At 56.3% G+C, this 21,518-nt stretch overlaps 2 protein-coding genes across 2 annotated transcripts; one reads left to right on the top strand and one right to left on the bottom strand.

The window, feature by feature from the left end:
* Window positions 1-3,452: 3,452 nt before the first annotated feature.
* On the top strand, window positions 3,453-4,703 carry ISLR (immunoglobulin superfamily containing leucine rich repeat; the record flags this gene model as incomplete). Its single annotated transcript, XM_080351593.1, has 1 exon — window positions 3,453-4,703. The coding sequence occupies one exon, from the start codon at window positions 3,453-3,455 to the stop codon at window positions 4,701-4,703; it is 1,251 nt and encodes a 416-aa protein (XP_080207719.1).
* A 4,014-nt stretch (window positions 4,704-8,717) lies between these two features.
* On the bottom strand, window positions 8,718-18,690 carry STRA6 (signaling receptor and transporter of retinol STRA6; the record flags this gene model as incomplete). The annotated part of the gene is made up of 17 exons (XM_080351130.1): window positions 8,718-8,896; window positions 9,213-9,350; window positions 9,797-9,960; window positions 10,781-10,882; window positions 11,059-11,176; window positions 11,935-12,068; window positions 12,148-12,223; window positions 13,018-13,198; window positions 13,474-13,535; window positions 14,161-14,237; window positions 14,380-14,447; window positions 15,182-15,307; window positions 15,455-15,621; window positions 15,776-15,915; window positions 16,066-16,151; window positions 16,533-16,611; window positions 18,566-18,690. 17 exons carry the CDS (start codon window positions 18,688-18,690, stop codon window positions 8,718-8,720), a joined length of 2,022 nt encoding a protein of 673 aa, XP_080207256.1.
* Between the last annotated feature and the right edge of the window lie 2,828 nt (window positions 18,691-21,518).

The raw sequence follows: 21,518 nt of genomic DNA, 5'->3' as shown, positions 1-21,518 counted from the left end.
TAATTGAGTTTCATGCTTAGAAACATATAAGGAATAGAAAAAGAACAATCATTTCTGCCTCCATTTAATTAGGGAGTAATAGATTTCCCCGCCTAACGTATCTACAGGGAATCTCGCCGTGATGATGCTGGATTGCTCCGAGATTTGCTCCTTTTCAGGAGAGCATTAATTAGCACCAGGTACCCAAAGGCACAAGAAGGGCTCACAGGGATGGAGTTCTGTATCCTTCCACCCCCTCCACATCCAGGAGAGCTGGAAAGGGTTTCTCCTGGAAAGGGTTAAACTATCCCAGCAGGGTGGCTCGGTCCCTCCTCAGGCATTAACCCTTCTGCAGAGCCTGTCACCAGCCGGGGGGCTGAGCGGGATGTGTCCACGTGTGACAGTGACACCCTTGCGCCCACGCAGCCCAGGCTGTCACACTCTTATGGTGTCACCTAAACTGTGGGAAGGTGTCTGACACCCTCTGCCCAGGACAGCCCCAGAATAAAGCAGCTTTCATCTTTCTCCATCTCCAAATTGTGTGTTATGCTCTGCATCCTCCACTGTTTCTGAACCCCTGAACCCTCCCAGACAGGATTTGACACTGTTCAAGATGAGCTTCACAGCACGGGGGGGTGATGGGCAATCCACCTTTAGCCAGACATCAGCCTGTCCTGTTCTGAAGTGATGGGCACCAGCAATACCAACCCACAGGAGGGGTCAGGAAGCAACCCCCATGCTGGCCCTGCCACCAAGAGTATCACACCCAAGAGGGGTATTGTCCCCCCAAAAGCCTTGCAAAGCAGGTCCCTGACCCCTATGGAAAAAATTCCTGGCTCACCTGGCACACCAGCATGTCCTCCAGCCTCCATGCCGCAAGCCTGCCCGATGAACTGCTCTAAATACAACATAATCCCCTTCTCCCTTGCACGGCACTATTTTTAACCCCAAGCCTGTTCACAGCCTGGCCTCAGTGACGGCTGCGTCAGCACAATGAGAACAGGGAGCTGTGGCTGAGATGCATGGAGCTGAAGCTCTCCTGGGGGCTCCAGCTCCCCCCCTGCTCCAGTTTCATCTTACTCAGGGTCTTTTCTAGAGAGGGTCTGGTGAGCTTGGGGGTAGAAGTCCTCACACCTCTGGAGATGCCTCAGTGCCCCGACACTGCAGGTGATTTACACTGTGTTGCTTCAACCCCAGGTTTCCGACCAGAGATGGTCCTGTTTGGCTGGTGGGTACATAGAGCAGGGCAGGGAGCAGGGACAGTTCATCATCCCAAGTCCTGGATGCCCACCTCTTCTTGAGTCGTCCTGCCAGGCTGGAGGATGGTGGGTGCAGGATGAACACCCTGTAATCTATTTGCAAAAGCTTTAATCAGCTTTTTATTGTGGGGAAGATGGCTCCAGGTGACTTCCCTGTACCTTGATGGCTCATCTTCCTTCCTCCTGTCACTCCCACCAACTCTCGGGTACCCACCCACCCTCCTTCCCACTGTGCTCCAGCCCCACACAGCCCAACAGCGGGGTGTCCTGCTGCCCCCAAGGTCCCAAAATCGTTCCCCCCGCCCCTCAGAGACAACTCACCAGCCAGCAGCCTCCCCATGTCCTCCAAAAGCCGCTCACCTCCGCCCTGCCCCCCAGGTCTCCCCTAACAAGGGATGCGACAGGACTGACCCTGAGATGCAAGGCTGGGCGGCAGAGGTTGGGGTGCCCCCCAGTTGGAGGGGCAGAGGTTGGGGTGCTCCTCCAGTTCGGGGGACAGAGGTTGGGATACTCCCCCAGTTCGGGGGACGGGAGGGGACCGGGCGCCGCAGCAGCTCCGGGGGGGCGGACGGGAGGAGGACGGGCCCCCGCAGCCGTTTTCCGCCAGCAGGAGTGGGTCGGTGCCATGGAAAACAAAAGGGCCCGGGGGACGGGGAGGGGAGGAGAAGCCCGACGAGGGCCGAGGGAACCGGCGGTCCCGTTTGCTCCAGAGGAGCGAGGGCGAGCGGGCTCCGTCCCCCTGCAGCTGCCGGTGAAGGGGCGGGAGGGGAGCGGGGAACCGGGGGTAGCGGGGCCGGGGGTGAGCGGGCTGGCCGGGCCGGGGAGGGAAGGAGGGAGCGAGGGCTGCATGGTTATTCACGGCTCTGGTATGCGACGTGCCGGCCCTGCTTCCACCGCCCCCGGGCTGCCTCGGCCCGCCCCGGCCGGGGGGCAGCGAGAGAGGCGGCGGGGAGAGGTAACTGCCCCCCCCGGGGTGGGATGTTGGGGGTGGAGGGGGAGATTGGGATGGAGCCGCGGTGGAAGGGTGCTCGGGGAGCTCAAGCGGCGCGGGATCCCCCCATCGTCCCGGTGCTGCCCTGGGGGCGAGCCCCCAGCCCTGTTTCCCCCGCATCTCGTTGCTTGGGGTGATGGGGATCTACCCCTGCAAGCCAGCATCTACGCTTTGCCTTGCTGAGGTGGATGGGAGGCACCCCAAAAAACCCACCAGCAAGCGGCTTTAAATGCATCAGCCAAGGGGTATCCCACCCCCCCAGCGCTGGGCTCTCACCCCTCCACCACCCTCAGAGCCCTCGGGGCTCCTTCCCCATCCCTTCAACCCAGCCCCGGGGTGTCTATCCCTGCAGGACACGGCCCTTTGTGGCTCCCTCTGCCCCCCACCCCAAAGTTGTCATGTGGGGCCTATTCAGCCTCTCCCTTGCCAATAAAACGTCTCCCCCCTCCAGCTCTAAATGACAGGGTTGGGGACTGGAAGGAGCAGCAAAATTTGCCTACAAGGCACAGACAAAGGGGTCTCGCTGCCAGCTCCTTGCAGAGCTGCCGTTAACCTCTTCCCGGGTGGGACACGGCTTCCAGACGCTGGGAACCGAGCGTGCACAGTCCCCTTGGCAAGGCAAGGAGGGAAATAAGGAGTTAGCTCCGAAATATTTCACTCTAAAGATTTCCAGCAGCCAGGGACCCCACACTCTCTTGCTGAGAGAAAAAAAAAAGCACTTGAGAAGCTGTTTTTTTCCATGACATGGAAAAAATATGGAGTTGGGGGTTGGTTTGAGGTCTGAAAGCGTGCTGAAAATCTCAGCAACTGGATGGTTTAAGGGAAGGCTGGTTGTGAAAGAGCTGGGTTGCTCTGTTTCTCCTCATTCCAGCCTCAGCAGGGTGAACTCTGAATCTCCAGCTTACACTTTTCATCCCCAAACCTGGGGAAACAGCAACCCAGGGCTTGATATTTCGTCAAAAATCAGAAAGAGGCATTTTGTAGTGGGGAAAGGAAAGGGTTTAGGGGAAAGTTCCCCACTCATATAGGCAGTCAAGGGCTTTGCTCTTGGTGAGGAATTGCACTCTTCAGATTAGGGAATATTTCAAATAGCCTTTTCCAGCTGAAGTGCTGGAGATAACCACATGGACACTTGGCTCTTTGTCTTCTTTGATCTCACCAAATCTCCACCTTTGCTCGACCTGTCCCGTTCATTCCCCCTGTCTCTGTTGGCAGGAGGAAGGATGAGGCCCCTGCTCTACTGCCTGGTGCTGGCCATGCTCCTGGGACCCTGCCTGGCCTGTCCCAGCACCTGCTCCTGCTCCATCAAGAAAAACGGGCGGCTCTTGGCCGAGTGCGCCTACAAGGATCTGCAGGAGGTACCTGAGGGGTTGTCCTCCAACGTGACCATCCTCACCTTGTCTGCCAACAGGATCGGCTGGTTGGGACAGGGTTCCTTTGCAGAGGTTCCTGAGGTGCAGTCGCTGTGGTTGGGCTACAACCAGATTGGGGTGGTGGAGCCGGGGGCTTTCGCCTTGTTGGTGCACCTGAAGAATCTTGACCTGAGCCACAACAAGATTGCAGATTTCCCCTGGCAGGACCTCCGGAACCTCAGCGGGCTGCAGATCCTGAAGATGAACAACAACCGCTTGGCCGGGCTGCCCCGGGATGCTTTCCGCTCCTTGAAGGACCTGCGCTCCCTCTGGCTCAACGACAACGAGTTGACCACCCTGGCCGAGGGCACCTTTGACAATCTTCCCTCCCTGTCTCAGCTACAGATCTTCAACAACCCCTTCAACTGCTCCTGCAAGGTCTTCTGGTTAAAGAAGTGGACCGAGAACACCTCTGTCTCCATCACCAAGGGGGGGTCCACCCTGTGCGTGGCTCCTGGGCGGCTGAAGGGCAGGGCGGTGACCGACATCCCCGACCACCTCTGCGTTGCTCCCTCTGTGCAGCTCACCTACCTCTCCAACCTGGACAACACCGTCACGTATGACGGCCTCACGCTGACGCTGCACTGCAGCGTGGCGGGCAGCCCCCCGCCGGAGATCAGGTGGAAGATCCAGACCTCCAGCCGCCGCGTTGAGATCAATGGGCCCAATGTGGCACGGGACGGAAACGTCAAGCAGAGCCAAGAGCGCTTCTGGGTCTTCAAGAATGGCACCATGGCCATCCCCAACTTCAGCAAGGAGGATGAAGGCATCTACACCTGCCTTGCTGTCAATGATGTGGGCATGCGGGATGTCTCGGTCAATGTGGCTTTGGCTGGGTCAGAGAATCCAGCTGAAGACCTGCTGCGAGATGACCCCCTAGCCAGCCACCTCGGGGGTCGCAGCTGCTACAAGGGGGATGAAATGGATCCCTCCGGCGCTGGAGAAAAGCTGGTGATCGTTTACCACATGCCGAGGGAGTCGAAGAGCAGGGCTGGAGGAACCGTGCCCCAGGTCCCCCTGGGGACCCTCCTGCTGGCTTTGGGCATTGCACTCTGCCATTAAAGTAGGGAGAAGGAAACGGTGCCTCGGGGGTTCCCCCTCTTTCTGTAGCATTTATCTTCACGTAGTGCCATGCCTTTGCTGAGCTTCTGAGAACTGCGGGCAGGCAGGAGTCAAAGAGGGCCAAGACTCAGGCCCAGGGCTGGTAGTTCAACCCCTCCTTAGATGGGGGTCGGGGCTGGGCTCCATTAGGAGAGAGCTTCCAATAAGCTCAGGTGACACAGAACAGATCCACACCTGCTTTCCAGGCCTCTAAATCTGCCATCTCCTGACTTATCTCCCTCCTGAGACCAAAGGATTCAAGTCCACTCTCAATAGGGTGACCATCATCCATCTCCAGAGCCCACCACAAGCTCTCCACCACCCGCAGCAGACAGCCGTGACCAGGGAGTGGATGTCTTGCAAAGAGAGACCTGTGAGAGCAGAGATGACATCCCCACCATGACCAGTACCTGGGTCCTTGGCTGGCCAGGCACATCCTTCCTACCACCAACCTCACGTGAAGCACCAGGAGCAGAAAGACCAGTCTGCAAGCAAGGAAATGGCCTGGCCATGGGGTCCTGGGGTCCCAGGACATGTGGCTTTGGGAGGACAGATCTGATGGTGCTTTGTAGCAGGATGGGGATGGTAGGACACGTTGGATGGGGCCATGGGCTTGAATCAGGCCGTTTGGTAGAGTAGGAAAAGCTTTCCCACAGGCTTCATCCCTGCTGGGTGCACCCAAGGTGCCCTGGATGTCACAGGATCCGGCCCTGCCACCCTCAGAACCTCTCTCAGATGTGATGCAGCTGAATTTTCCTCCACCCCAAAGCCTGTGGTCCAAGCAGCTTGACTGGGCTGGCCCCACCGAGCTGCGCTGCTCTGACCCCGGATTGAGGGATTGAGCTCAAAGAGACCCATATAATTTCCCAGTGCTCCTCTCAGATGGGAAACCAAGTCGGGGCTGGATGATGGAGTGGGAGGAAGAAAGATTGGGAAAACCCAGATGACGGAGAGAAGCTGAGCTGACCTATAAGCCATAAACACACTCCTTAAGTGCTTTAGCATTCCCACGCAGGACATGTACGCCATACCCAGCCACCCTGGGGTGCTGGGGGATCCCTTGCCTTATAACCAAAGCTGTATGGACAGCAAAGTCCCAAGAGCAATAAATAACCATTATTTTTTTCTTTTTTTAAACAAACTGGTGCGTGCTGCCTCTGTGCATCCTCAAACCCCTAAGACTCAGCATCAACTGGGGTACCACAGCTCATTGCCAACCCCCTTTAACCCCAAAGCCCTCCCCATGCTGTAGCATCCCCCCCACGGTGACCACGGAGGGAGGATGTGGCCCATAAACAACCCCAAAACAGCTCCAAAACAGCTAGCAGGTCATTGCGTGATCAGCCTTTGATGCTGACAAGCAGGCACATAGTTTTCCCATTACAGGCAAAAAGGATGAAAAACATCACGGCCCTAACGAGAGTTTTGGTTTTCCTTTCATAGGAGACAACTTTTAACATCCTCCCCTCCCTGTCTGCCTGGAAATAGCAGGGTACAGGAGCTTATTCCTGCAACTTCGGCTGGGAACAAGGTTTGGAGTCTAGGATAAGAATTAAAAAAACAAGATTTAGTGTCCCAGTAGCATAAACCATGCCTGACAGTCTCTCCCTGCCTTGCAGAGCCACTGCTCCCCCAGCTTTGCTGCTGCCTGACTGTTTTGTCTCCAGAAAGGTGAATTCCTCTGCATTTGCCCAGTTTACTCATGGCTTGTGTGGTGAATGACAAGCGATATTAAGCACCTCTCAGCCATAACAAGCAGGACAGCTGCACAGCTCCTGGGCTGGATGCTGCAGGTGATCCCACGCTTGGCATCACCATCCCCACTCACCATGGCCACCAAGTTCAGGATGCCACAACCCCCATCAGCTCCTCTCTGTCCCTCACAGCAAGACCCAGACCTCAATTCCCATTCCCTACGTGGGCTTTTTTTGGTTTTGTTAAGGGCTGTTTTCAGCTGGATCAGGTCCTTGAACCATCACTGCAAGGTTGGGTGGAGGGGACTGGGGATGCGCATGGCAGAGCTATCCCATGGTTGAGGGTTTAGAGAGAACACGAGAAGCCACCATGAAGAACAACAGCTCAGTTCACCCCCAGGGCACCCTGCTTATGTCAAATAAAAAGAAAACAAGCAAATGGATGAAGCCACCCCCTGTCTTCCTCCTAGGGCTGTCATCTAATCTCAGCCCCAGCCAAGACATCTCCAGGAAGCCTCTGTGTAAACAGATGCTGAAATCCAGCTCCACCCGTAGCCTGGAGCTGCGCAAGATTTTAGGGATTATGAGGCTGCCTTCAAAGCCCCAGTGCCTGGGAGGCTGGAGATGGGATGGGCTGCAAGGGAAAGCTCAGCCTTGGCATTAGGACAACCCTTCACCCGGCACACACGGGACACCCAGCACCGCGTCTGTCCTGCGCTCAGACACGCAAACCCCAGCACGCAAACACGGGAAAAAACAGCTGGAATTGCACCTTGGGCTCCTGCTGTCGTAAAAAGAAAAACCACCGCTGCTGTCACCCAGCCTGGTGACATTGTACTAAGTGCCAGATGCTAATCCAAGACGATTAGAACCGGTCAGGGCAGCGGATGCGACAAGGCCTGCAGCATCCAAGCGCAGCGGGTGGTGGTTTGGGCAGCAGATGAAGGCAGAGACCCACCCTCTTTTGCTCGGGTGGGCAGGGAGGGGGTCAGACTCCCACCCAGGGAGCTTCAGTGTTGTAGGAAGATGCCAGGACACTCTAGACAAACCCCAAAGCACAGAGCTCAGCCTCACTCAGCCCCAAACCACAGCAAAGGCAGGATTTTCAAGGCACGCATCATGTGAAGAGGCGATCCAGTAACAGCCTGGACACCTACCTTTGGTGTTTTAACCACAAAACGTCTTGTTTCTGTTCCCATCCTGTAGTTTAGGAAGCAGACGTTTCGATGGGAAAGCAAACCGGTCAGCTTTGTATTCAAATTTCTCTAAGGTGAGGAGGAGGCATCACAATTTTGGTCCCATTGCATCCAGGTCAAGCAGATGTACTGCAATGCCTCTGCTCCATGTGGCTGGAGCAAGGTCAGTCCCAACCATCACCAAAATATGTAATATATATATATATATATAGGCTACCATAGTCCTCATGTCCCTCCTGCGAGGTCTGGCTTATTCAGGAACGGCCACGAGACCCTGAGCGTAGGAATGAGGTATGTGATTTATTAACTTCCCCCAACTCGGCACATCCGAGCAAGGTGTAAAACTGCTTTCTACAGATTCAAGCTCAGCTCTCTCAGAGGGTCACCAGCCCTGGGGAGTCGCTGGATTTAAATAAAACAGGGGGTGGCAGAAAGAGCCACTGAGGGGACGAGAATTATGGGGAGAAGAAAACAAAGGGCTCTGCAACCTCATGGCCCAGAGCTGTGGGATTTTCTCACAAAATCTGGGACAAAAAATAAGTCCTGGGGTTAGGTATGGTGCCAGACAGCCAGGATCAGAGCCAAAAGGGAGAAGCTGGGGATGGGGGTGGCAGTGGGGATCTTCTCGGCAGGTGGTTCCCCATGCCCAGCCTGGTCCAGGATCCCTCCACACATGCAAACATCCCCCCTGCTCCCTCTTTCCTTGCTGCCCTAGTGCTGGGGACTCATGCCTGCCTTGCCACGGGCTGGGAAGGTGGCTGTCGAGAACTTGTGAGCTCACTGCAGGAGTGACACCTAAGATGTTGCTGAGCTGCCCCAAGGGTTTATCTTGGCTCACCAACCCCTCTCTGTCCAGGCCAGGCTTAGAGGTGATCCGTTTATCTTCACCTCTGGACCTTGGTGGTGGCTCAGCATGGACCTAGAGCTAAAAACCAGCCCCCAGCACTGCCGGAGAGGGACCAGGGGTTGGAGAGGGGTGATAGGTGCCCAAAACTCCTGCTGGCACAGGAGGAGAGTCAACAGGAGATGAGGATGGGGCAGGAGCATGTGTGGGAGGCAGAGAGAGGTGGGGGTCTCTCCGGAGGTCAGGGTTTGGGGGGGCTGAGCTGGGTGCCGTTGGCCGTGGGGTCGGAGAGGGCGGTTTTCCGGCAGGCTGTCAGCGAGGGGTTGTTGAGCAGGGTGTAGGCGAGCCACCAGCGGGCTCGGCTCTGCTTAAACCTGGCTCTGCTGGGCGGCGCCTTCTTGGGCTGCATCAGCTGGATGCCTGAAAGGAGATGGGGGGACACACGTGATGCTTTCAGCCCCAGCTGCCCAGATGCCTTCTGCACCCTAGGGTGAAAACAGATGGGATCTTGCATGGGCAGAGGAACAGGAGCAGCTCCTGGGATGGAGAGATGGTCACACACCAAACAGAGGAGGTGACATCCAAGTGGAGAGGACACCAGAACCACAAAATGGTCCCTTTACCCCAAGGCAGCACCAGCATCTCTAGAGGAGCAGCAAAACCACCGAGGACACCCCCATGCCACCCCCCGGCGATGGACCTTCACCCCCCACGGTTGGCCATGGGAAGGTCTCACCTTCTTCCACGCCGCCGGCCCGAAGCCCCCGCGTTCCCTCGGGCCCGGCTGGCTGGAGGAGCAGCAAGCAGAAAGCTTTCATCACCGGGTGGGACTGGCTGACCTCGATTTTCAGATAGTGGCAGTACGTGTGGTAGCCTGGAGGGACACAGCCCAACAGTAAACACATGTAAGGGGGGCAGACCTCACAGTTCCCGCCTCCCTCCTGCCCTGGAGCAAAGGGGAGGGTTGTGGACGTGCTCAGGTCCTGAAATCCCAGCAGGAAAAGCAGAGGAAGGGCTGAGCTCATCTCCCTGCTGCCTTTAGTGCAGAACTGATGAAGGTCCACTGCCCATGGGTTGGGGGTCTGGCCACCAGTGAAACCCAGGGGACCCCAGTAGGGCATCACCCATCCTTGGGGACGGGTGGAAAAGCAGGAGCAAGCAGGGAGCAGGAGAAACCACTCGCTCCTGTTGTCCCACCTGCTCCTTTCTGAGCACAGAGCACGAGAACATGAAGCCACCCTTGGTCCTGGCACCTCCAAATGTCCCCAGCCATGTCCCCTGGGAGCTCCATGCTCACAGAGGTGCTGCAGAGGAACCTACCTGGGTCGAAGGTCTCCACATTGCGGTTCAGCAGGCTGATGTCCAGCTGGCAGAAGTGGATGGCGTTATAAAGGCCGGAGATGACCATCCTCCACACCCCAGCCAGGACACCCACCAGGACGTTGATGGGGAAGAGCAGGTAGGTGACGACATAGAGAGCTCGCCTGTGGGTGGAGAAGGAAGGGTAAGGAACACAAACGCCGTGGGATGGGAAGAACAGCCCTTCCCTGCCAGAAAGTCCTGCCAAAATAATCCTCCCACCCTTCCCTCGCTCCTCAGCAGACATGGTCCCTGCTTGAGGTGTCTCCATCCCATGCGGAGATGAGCAAACACCCGTGCAGGCGCTCAGAGAGACACTTGGTGCACCATCAGGACTCCAAAACTTGGCCTCCAGCACACGTAGGGTCTCCGTTTCTCCTCGAAGATTTAGAAACCTGCCCCGGTGTGAGTGTGAGGGTTTGGAGTGGAGGACACATGGCGGAGCAGCTCCCCTGGACCCAGGAGAGCCTCCAGCAGCCTCCCGGCTTTGCGGGGCAAGTGATGGAGGTGCTGGAAGTGCCCTGGCTGGATGGAGAAGGACATTTAGATCCATCTGCCACCCTGGTCTGCAGGCTGAGGAGGTGACTCAGGCAGTGACACTGTGCGTGAGCAAGGGACTCCATCAGCTGGCAGCATCTGAATGGGTCCAGCCGATCCTGAGGGCTCTGGGCTTCCTCTGAGGCTTGAAATGGGGGTGGTGGAGCAGGGCACAGACCTCACCAGCTTCACCCCGCCCAAATCAAGGCTGCAAATGGACTGTGGACCTCTAAATCATCTAAAGACAACTCTCCAAAAGTACAGCGCCACCTAAACCCCTCAAACTCACAGACTTTCCCCCTAAGCTTGTGGCACAGAGGACACACATCAGGGACATGTGCAAATCCACCACAATCCCAGGGTCCTGGGCCTCAGGAGGAGCAGCTCTCCCCCTCCGCGTCCCCATACCTGTTGGTGAGCTCCTTTCGGAGGGGATGCTGCTCCAGGAACTGGTAATGAGCTGCCAAATTCTGCATGATGACAGCAAGCACCAAGGTCAACCAGAAGGGCCTGGGTGGGAGGGAAGAGGCAGGTTGGACACCAGGAGGATCCCAAACATGAGACACCATCCCAGGCAGCAGAAAAGTTGAAAGAGCCCAAGGCAGAGCATCCCCTAGACACAGGAGCACCCCAAAACACACCACGGCCATGGCGCCCCCTCGTGTCTCCCATCCCCATGCGCTCACCACATGTTGCGGATGATTTTAAAGAGGTGCGTGTTCGTGCCGGACTGAAGCGGGATGACAATGAGGAAGGTGAACCCCACTGAGCAGATGAAGAAGATCACTTGTTGGATGAGGAGACCTGGGAGGGAGAGACATGAGGAGAGAAACCATGGTGGAGAAAGTTGGAGAAGCAGTTTTGTTCTTATTCCCCAAACCTGTGCTCGTTACTGACCACGTCTTTCATTTCAATCCCATAAAAAGCTTGTGAGATCCTTTCCTGCCTCCCCTAGCCCAAACACAATGCTCCACGTGGGATTTAATTGCAAGTTCAGCCTTTCTTATCGTTCCCCACATCACCCCCACCATGAAGAGCCATCACTCGGGGCAGCAACTATGATGCCTCATAATAAAAATCAGCCTGAGCTCTGATTGCTCATCATAAATCCCACTGAGATCAGCAGCGGCTGTGGCAACCGGTGCTTCACCTCCCTTGCTTTGCTTTAACGACTTGAAAACCAAGACTTTTTTAAACAGGAGGTAGGTTGACAGCAGCACAGTGAGATGCAGCCAGTACTGCTGGGGATGTGCCAAGCGCTGGATGGCCAAGAAAACCTGCAAAGGGGTGCAGGGAGCTCCTGGGGGGCTCCCCAGCTCCTACCTCCACAATCCATCTGAAAGTAGCTTCTCAAATCCAAATATTTGGCCTTGAGCCAAAATGAGTTGTTGCTCCCCCTTCCTCCTCCCATTTTTCTTCCCTGTCATGTGGTCTTCCCCACCAAAGCACAGATTTCGTTTAGGAAGAAGAACAAAAGCCTCGCAGCCCCTCCTTTGCAAAACAGGGCAAGAAAGGGGGAAGAGAAGCTTAAATCTGGGGGTCCAGCCCCCAGCACCCTTTACCCAGGCAGGCAAAAGCCGTCTGGAAGCCGGCGAAGCTCATCCAGCAGACGATGGCTCGTCGGGATGGGCGGAGGATGTGGGCTTTGTAGAAAACATCCAGCACGGCCCCTTGGTAAAGTGCCTTCAGGTTGGTCCTGGGGAAGAAGAGCAAGTACGGCTGCATCCCATGTGGGTGCCAAGGTCAAGGGCAGGGGAGCAGTTAGCAGCCCATACCTGTGCATGGCCAGCGTCCGCAGCAGCATGGCGCAGGTCAGCAGGCAGCACAGCACCAGCGAGCTGATGTAGCAGACTGCAGAAAAGCAGGGGGGAGACATCTGGGTGAGGGCTGCAGACAGCCCCAGATATGGGTTTTTGTTGTAAAACCTAGCTCAGGGACATTGAAGGTGTGTGGATGTACTCCCAGCAGGGCACCGTGCCTCAGTTTCCCTCCCTATCCCCTTTGCGATACATCGCCCAGGTGGGTGTGAGTTGTGAGACAGGGAAAGAGAAGCAGTGGAGGAAATACAAGGAGTGAGGCTAGCTCAGCACTGGAAAAATCACGGTGTGAGCCATGATAAGCAGGCAGTGCGGTGGAGAGAGCCTGGGAAGGTGGTCACAGAAAAGGGGATGCTGATGGGAGAAGCAAGAGGAGGGAAAAGAGGATGAGAGGGGGTTGGTGACTCTAGAAAAGCCATAAGAAGGACTCCCCTTTGGCTGGTGGCACCCCAAGGTAGTGCTGTGGAGGGAGAAGACACCCCTGCCATCCCCACACCCCCCCGTATCCAGGGCTTTTTAATTATCCAGGGGGGTCGGGGGCCATCTGCTCGATTCCAGCACATATAAAAGGCTGCAGCCGAAGGGCAGTATCTGCGGCGCGGTGCTCCTGGCACGCCGCGGCTGCCGGGAGACGCCTGGCACGGCCCCAGGCTCAAGCCTTTCATGTCTGCACGGCTGTGGCTTCGGCGGCTGGTTTTTCAGTCCCCTTGGAAGCTGCCCCATCACCAACCAGTTTCCTGGACCAGCCGCTGGGTTAGAAATCTCTCCGGTAAGTTCCAAAACCCTCCAAAAATCATCTATAGGTGCAGGACCTGGCTGGGAACCCACCTTCCAGTGACCACAGGTAGTACTTGACAGTATTGAGCTCCTTCTCCATGTCCCCTGGGACAGCTGGGTTCTCCGAGGGCACCAGACCAAACTGCACCAACAAGACCACAATGTCCTTTGTCATTCCTGCCCTCACAATCTGGATGGTGGGGACGACGGCGACCAGGAGCAGCAGGGCGACCTGAGAGGGAGATGTGCCACGTGAGCCCCGGGTCACGGCGTCCCATCCCTGAGCCACCTCCTTGGCTTAAACACTTAAGTCTGGCTGAGCCCTGGAAGCACATGGCCGGTTCCTGCAGCTCAGCTGAGGGATGGTAATACTTTGAGGCACGTTAATACCATCCCCGTAGCCAAAATTATGGCGTGGCAATGACCTCACGGCTCCTCTGCCTTGAGAGGACGCAGCCAAGAAGGTGTGGAGGGGGGGTCTGCTTGGGGTTTAACCCTCAGCATCACCTGGTAGACGGCGATCACGGCCGTGGTGATGGACAGGACGAGCTTCAGCGGGATCCGGAAACCTGGAATGCAGAATTGGAGAGGATTCAGGATGCAGGATGGTGGGGGAAGAGGAGAGGAGGTTGCCAGTCCACCCAATCCAGCAGCCAAAGCAAAGAGACAATGGAACAGGACAGTCAAATGTTAATTGGGATTTCCCCAGGGAAACCCTGCAAGGAGCAGTTACTCAATACTTGAGCTGGATTATTTCCTTTCTGTTGATCCTCCTTTCCCAAAAGCCCATGAAACCTCGCGTGTCCACAGCACTAAGTCCCCGCAGCCGTGTGTCCCTTGGGGTGTCACCCCCGGGACAGCCCCTGCTTCTTGCACAGGAAGAGAGGGTGAGGAGCAGCTCCCCATTCCTGGCTGTTAGGGATTTTATCAACTTATTGTGGATTTTATTTCCTTATCAACCATCGAGGCTGCAATATTAGCACCACCTCAGCCCACCCGTGCTCCCGTGGGGGGGGGTCCAGCTCCCCACCCCAAACCGCAACAGTTTGCGCGAAGCCGAGGTGTCGCACGTGCGGCGAGCGGCAGCTGCTGCAGCGCAGATGCTTCGGGGATGGAGCCAAGAAAAGCATTTGCTCTCTCCGGGGATGGGGAGGACAGCCTGTTTGCCGAGCTGCAGCACAGCCCCCAGCCTACCTTCCTCTGGAGTGTAGATATAGGAGCGTAAATACGCCTGGACCCTTGAGAGGAGGCTCTCGTCTAGCTTTGTGGAGCTGGAGGAGGAAGGAGAGGGTGAAAAAGGGTGTCCCCGGAAAGCAGGGACCCTCTCTGCCCCCCGTTGTGCTGTGAAGGTGCTGCCAGCCCAGAGGTGCTGTCCCCACTCCCAGGCGACATGTAGGAAAGTGCCATCCTTACCTCCCCTTCTGTGGGCGTTTGGACAGCACAGCCTTTAGGTACTTCTTGTAATAACCTCTTCCCGGAACCTGAAGGAAAACAGCCCAATTTGAGCACAGTGGGGGACAGGGAGAGGTGACTCCTGAGCATCTGCATCCCCTTGATCTCCTTGATCTGTCACCCAAGGCCACCCACCCATCACCTGCACAATGCCCCTCAGCACTCTGCATGGGATGCAGGTGACGTGCTCCCAGCCCCCGTTTGGCTAATGAACATGTTGCAGCAATGCTGGCAGCAAATCCTCCACTGCAGCAAAGGTGGAAATAAATCTGCCTTGTTCCCACTAACAAAGCAGCCCCAAAACCAGGCACACCAGTAGGACGGCTCAAAAACCCTCCTTCCCATCAGCAAGCACCTAGGGGTCACTTCAGTCCACGCTGGGGCTGACGGTTTTTGGTTTTGAAGTAGGTTTTTCCTCCTCTCTTCCCACCAAAGCCTGGCATTTCCCAAAGGACCGGGGATTATCCAGCCTGCCGGGAAAACAAGGCGACCCCAGTCCCAGCCTGAATGGGATGCATTGATGCCTTAAGCCTCTTGTACTAAGAAGTTTACTTCAAAGATGGATTTTTTTTCACTCCCTCTCCAAATCCAGCAAGATAAACAGAGCTGTGACCTGTGCCGGCAGAGGCAGCTCCCGGTGCCGGGTGGGGAACACGTGTCCTGGGAGCACCCCAGTTCTGCCAGTCCCCAGGAGAGCTCCCAAAACCATGCAGGTGCATCGGAGGGGATTCTCCCATGCTACCACCCCACAGATCTTCATTACCTCCTTCTCCAAGGTCTCCTCCTGGGCGGTGAAGCTCCTGATGAGCAGGGCTGGATACCAAAGGCTTAAAAGCACAAGGCAGAGGATGATGGGGATGTAAGAGAGCGTGGAGTAGTACCTGTATATCTGGGGAGGAGATATCACGTGTGAGAGTACTCCAGCCTGGACAGGTGACACTTTAATGTCATTTCAAGGAGGTGGTGAGGAAGCCACCTCCAACCCTGGGCCACACCAGCCTCCCCACTCCTTGCCCAGCCCGTGGGACACATGTACCTTTGGCGACTGGGGACAATCCACCTTCTGCCAGATGTGGACCAGGCAGTGGCACCAGGACAGCAGGCAGCCAAGGAGGTAGCTGAGCCTGTGTCGGACAGTGGCACAGGCGACTAGAGGGTAGTAGAAGGCAGGGTAGTAGAGCAAAGCCAGGATCTTCCAGTACTCTAGATGGGATATTGGGAAGAGAGGAGGGAGAGAAAAAACAGAGAAGGGAAGGTAACACCCTCAGTAGGGACCAGAATGAACAGGCTGCTCAGGAGATGCTGCACAAATCCTGGGTAGGGAGGACTGTTGTGCCCAGGAGGGAGCTCATCTTACCCCGAGTGCTCTGGGAGGACTGGGCAATGAGTGGCAGAGGGTCCCTGTCCAGGACCAGCACGCACAGAGAGGAGAACAAGATGCCGAACACTGCAGCCACCAGCCCGCGGTTGCCTTCCTCCTCCAGAAAGTTGGCTGGGCTGTGAGGCAAGGAAGGGATGAGCTGTCAGATCACCCTGTTCCCCCCATCCACTGCCCCAGAGCTGGTTTATCCCGCGCTGTACCCCAGCACCCCTCCACCCGCCTGGCTGCAGGGTGACAGAGACCCTGGGGACCGGGGTACAGGGTACCTGAGCAGTCCTGGGACGCCATTCCAGCAGCTCTGGTGGAGACGCCTGCGTTTCACCAGCAAGGACAAGCCCATGAGCACAGCCAGCTGTGAAACCCAATGGAGAGAGCAATAAATACACAGGGAGGGGGCTGGGACCTGCTGCTGTGTGATGGGAGATACCATCTCCACCCAAACCCCTAAATCCAGCCACGGTTGAAACAGGTGCTTCTCAACCTGCTCTGATGAGTTACAGCCTCAGAGGGACCATGCCAGGAAAAAATAAATATAAATCAAAGCCTTCCACTGGCTACAGGCACAAAACAAAGTGTGGAGACGTGCGAGTCCCTTGTTAGAGCATCCCAGCTCAAGCCTTGCTCCAGCTCAAGCTGAAGAGCCCAGACCTGATATTTGGGAGTAGATGGACGTGACACGAGCTGGGAGACAGTGAATATGATAACCCACCCCCGGGAGCTGGCAGGTACTTACGGAGATGGGTGCCATGCAGATGTGGTACAGTCGGGGAGAAATGGTGGGGTCGCAGTCTGGGATTGCGTTGGGAAACATGCTAGAAAAAGGGAGGAAAATAGCATGTGGTTGGATTCAGTCCCAAAAAGGCAAAGCAAAGATGTTGGGCTACACGTACACGGTGGCAGTAGAGATTTTGGTGTGATACCCAGAGAAGGTATCACTAACTGGGAATGAAGTCACCCTCATGAGGTGACTTTATGATCACAGAGATAACACAGAATCCCAGAATGTCAGGGGTTGGACGGGCCCTGGAAAGCTCATCCAGTGCAATCCCCCCATGGAGCAGGAACACCCAGATGAGGTTACACAGGAAGGTGTCCAGGCGGGTTGGAATGTCTGCACAGAAGGAGACTCCACAACCTCCAGGCTCTGGCACCCTCACCGGGAACAAGTTTCTTCTCATATTTGAGTGGAACCTCCTGTGTTCCAGTGTGTACTGGGGAGTGGCCCCAGGCTGGACACCCTCCCTGCATGTACAACCATGCCAGGGGATCAGTGAGCAAGGATGAACCCCCTTTTTACCTCTTTTACACCCATACCTCTTCTGGCTCTGTCTTTTTGAGGGATGCAACCTGCAAAGTAGCAGTTCTGGCCAGTTGAGCAGGCTTTGCTTTATTTCTTTGCTCTCTAGCCTCCTCTGCATCCCTTAATCTCTGCTTTGTCTTCAGCCCTTCTCCTCTCCCCAAGGCCAGGCAGGATCGTGCCCAGCCACCTTCACCCAACACCGGGCAGTAAAACCCTGTGCTGGGGAGCAGAACCCCATCACTTGCAGGAGGAGAACCCCCCGAGCCCCATAAGTCACAGGGGGTGACCTCATGTGCCCCCCCAAACCCCACAGCACTGAGATGGGAGAAAGGGCAGAGCACGGCTGTAGGGAAGGGTGCAAGAGTGAAATTAGGATTTCTGTGGCATCATATGTCCAAGGCTGTCACCAGCCTGACAGAAAAGGCTTTATAGGACCAGCTGACAGTAGCAAAGCTCTGATTTCTGCCTTTTGTTTTTTTCCCTGCCAACGGCTGTCCTTGGATAGACCAGGAAGTTCCCGCTGTTCCAAAATACCCACGCTCTGGAAAACCAGGGCACCCGCTCGCAAGATTGAGAGCACAGAGATACCAAAAGCCCTTCTTAGTATCACTAGGGCTTCAGGATTGAAACCCAGAGCATCCAAGAGCCGTCGGATGGGTAAACCCCTTGGTGCTGCCCCCATCCCTTCACCCAGCACAGCTTGCTGCAAAGAAGGACACCCAGAAAATAACCCGAAGGTCTCCAGCAGAGGTTTGGGTCATGCAGGGGGGGCTTCGCCTGGGGAAACTGGGGCTGGGCAAGGAGATTTCAAAAGCTGTTTCACAATGCAGGAGATGAAGAATGAAGAGAAACCCTTTGGGTTGGTCACCGCTGGGATCTCCTCCTGCTTGCACTAGGGATTAGGTATCAGTCAACTGAGCGGTGTAAAACCCGCCCGCAGAGGACTAAGTCAACAGAGGGACAATAGATGCTGATAGACGGGCCTTGGGACGCCCAGTTTCCAGCCTTGTGGGACACCTTGGATAAACCGTCACGTCGCTCTGTGCCTCAGTTTCCCCTCCCAGCCAAGCATCCCAGCCCTGCCATGTCTTCCTACCCAGAAGCCCAGAGCCAGAGCAGCCCTCGCCATGCGAGAAAAAGCTCTGGGGGCTTCAGAGGGGTCAGGGCAGCAGTTTAACACCATGAACTTGACGTTGAATTTCGGGGAAGGTTAAGCAAAAGAGAGTACATATAGCGGAGATGCTCCCTGTGGGATTTATCCCAGTTCTTGCCAGAAACACCCTGAAGAAATTATGCATTTTTAGAAGGCCAAAACAAGCCTTTTTTGTCACCTTCCACTCACCCAGGAATAAATTCTGGCCGTGCTGCTCAGGGGACATTGCTCTGCATAAAGGGGGCAGGCCAGAAGCCACCCAGGGTGACAACAGAGGGACATGTGGCACCCACCAGGGAGGCTGGACACTTACTCATCCTGCTGCATCGCCGGCTCCATGGTTTCGTAGATGTACCAGTCGGAAACGAGGTCCTCGGTGCCACCGAAGCCCTGGTCCAGCAGAGCATCCTGTAGCCCAGCGGAGCTGTTGGTGGCCATGGCCGTCTCCTTCCCCTCTCCGTGGGCTGGAGAGAGATGGCGAGAGGCAGCCGGAGGCAGAAAGCAGCCGGGATTTCCCGAGGTGAGTTCTTGGAAAAGCAAGGATGGAGGCGCCGAGCCAAGAGGCTTTATCTTCTTCAGTCACTCCCGCAGCCTGGGGAGGGGACCGGGAGCTTTCAAAACCCAGCTGTGCCTCCAAGGATCTGGCTTTTATCTGGACTTGGAGGGAGGGAGAAGGGATGAATGTCCCCCCCCAGCACAAGGCGAGCTCTTAGGGCACACCTAATCGTCCCCCAGCCGCTCCCTGCCCGCCGGGGGATGCTGAGAGCCTTGCAGCCTTTGTTTGGGTTGTTTTACAGCTTTAACGCACACAACTCGAAAACCGGCGCAAGGGTCAAGTTTTTGGGCTTGGCAGCATGGGCTGGCTGGCGAAATGGGGATGAGACCTCACCTGTGACCTGTGTCCCCAACGTCCCTCAGTGCCATCAGACCCCCCCCATCCAACATCCAGCCTCCCCCAGGGGAAACCTCAGCCCCTCTCCCTCTGCAGCCATCCAAAAGCAGAAGGATTTGTCGCAGCGCCAGACCCAACATGCTCTCATTTGTCCTTCTTCTCATTATGTTTTGATGACTTTGGCCCAGACAGCCCCACACCCTCCGCTCCTGTCCCAGAGCTACATCGCACAAGCTGCAACCTGCCTCCTCTGCCATCGCTATGGATAGGCAGTGCCCAAAGATGTCCCCAGATGCCCAGCCCGGCTTCCAAGCCTCAGGAATCAGCCCAGGACCTGGGGACACCTTGTTCCACAGCTGGGGGATGTCACCAAACCCCCCAGCTCTGCTCGGTGGCTCTGAGGGGGCAGGCAGGAGGGAGATGACTGAGTGGCTGCTGTTTGTACAGCTGGCATTCAGCAGGGTCTGGGATGGATCTAGCACATCAGCTTCAAAGAGATTCCCCAAATCAGGGCTGTGGCCCCATCTCTGGCCAAACATTCGCCACCACGGCCACGTTGCCCCATGACCTGATTGATGCTCCACTGGATAGCACATCCCCAGCCAGGCTTTGGGTCCCCTCCAGGGACTCCCTCTAGACCAGGACCTGTGACATGGGCTGGGAACTTCACTACCCTTCCCAAATGGCCAAAACTCAGTGAGAAAGCCCATCTCCTTTGCCTCAACACACGGCCCACAGCAGAGTGACCCCACCACCCTGCTCGCCACCAGCAGAGGAAGGACAGACCCCACCAGCCCCACTCATACAGACCCCAGACCCCATCCTCAACCCCCCAGCACGTGTCCCAGCCCCCCGGTATCAACTGTGCGGGGGAAGCAGTTCTGACCTCACCTCCCAGGAATGTAGCACTCCGTAAAAAGAGGTAGAAAGAGCCTCTAAAGCTCATGGCAGCACTCCAAAAGCCACCGTGGGATTGCCCGTGCCCCTTCTTAGCTCCCCGTGGGGTCACTCATAGAAGGGCAAGCAGCAGAAAGCAAGATCTCCCATCTCACCAGCCCAGCAGCGTTGCCCCATATGACCCACCTCCCAACAAGCCAGCAGATGCCACCTTGTCGGTGCCCTGATTTTCAGCTGCCTGGGGACATGTTGGCTGCAGAAAAGCAGGAAGGAAAAGAGAGAAAAGCCCAGGGAGCCCCAGTAGGCAAGTCACAGCCTGAATCCACACTGGGCAGCATGAGAACAAGAAGCTCCAGCACATCCTTGCTCAGGGTATCATGGACACCCATACCCCAGGGCTTCGCTGCCCATCTCTGCCTGGGTGTGGGACCAAGGTGGGTCAACACTGACCCAGCACCAGCTGTTCTTCAAATCCTCCAGCCCAGCTCGCTCGTCTTCATGAGACAGATGTTCTCCTGCACCAGGGGAAGGTCCCTTCTTGTGGTCCACTAAGCAAGGTGACAACATCCTGATCACCATCCACAAAAAAAACAGGTGTCTGGATAAATCAGGAGATGCTTCAGAGCCTCCAAGCCATCTCCTGGACACCACCAGGTAATGAGTGATGCTGTGATGTGGGGACACCCAAGTCTGGACCCCAACGGATCTCCTATTGCCCCGGTGCTGTGTTGGAGCAGAGACCTCACCGGTGATGGGCATTTCAGCCATGGAGAAGCACAAGATGAGGGTTTCCAGCCTTACTGTGGCACGGGGAAGGGTTAATGCCCTATTCCATGTCCCGGCGGAGCAGAGGCAGGTGTGCCAAAACCCCAGCGGGATCAGCATCCCCAGCCAGGGCAAGGCCAGGCTCCCCACCCTGCTCGGCGGGCGCTGGCTCCTCCAGCCACGGCCGAGCCAAGAGCTCCCCGGCTTCGCAGCCCCCCCGTGCCCGGCGTTTTTCCCCGAAACCTGATCTTTTTGCTCCTCCGCGTAACCTCTGCCGAAACAGGCTGGGCCTTTTGATCGCAGCGGCCTCGCCCGAGATTGATGGGTTCAATAAAGCTCCTACATATTCTTCATTTCCCACTATCCATCACTCTCTGGGGAGCTTTTGCATCCCACTACTACGAATTAAACTGGGGGGGTGGGGGGAAGAGAAGAGGGGGAGCCATAAGGGAATTACCCCCCTTCCCTCCTCCCATCCAGCCTAATGGTGATGCCTTGTGTACAGCTTTTAATAAAAATGATAAAGATCTCATTTCACAATTGTTCAGGGAGCCCTTGGGCCGGCGGCGGGGGGGAAGAGTTGTTTAAGTGAGATCTCCTCTAATTCAATTGCCATTCGGGAGCAGCACTGGTGGCTGCTGGGCTGTCCCTGCAAAGCCAGGTGACACTGGGGTGGCTTCAGAGGGCATCAGCAAAGATGAGCTGGTGACCC

Source organism: Nesoenas mayeri (genome assembly GCF_963082525.1).
Source record: "Nesoenas mayeri genome assembly, chromosome: 11".
Taxonomy (NCBI): domain Eukaryota; kingdom Metazoa; phylum Chordata; class Aves; order Columbiformes; family Columbidae; genus Nesoenas; species Nesoenas mayeri.
This window is presented reverse-complemented; position numbering and strand designations above follow the sequence as displayed.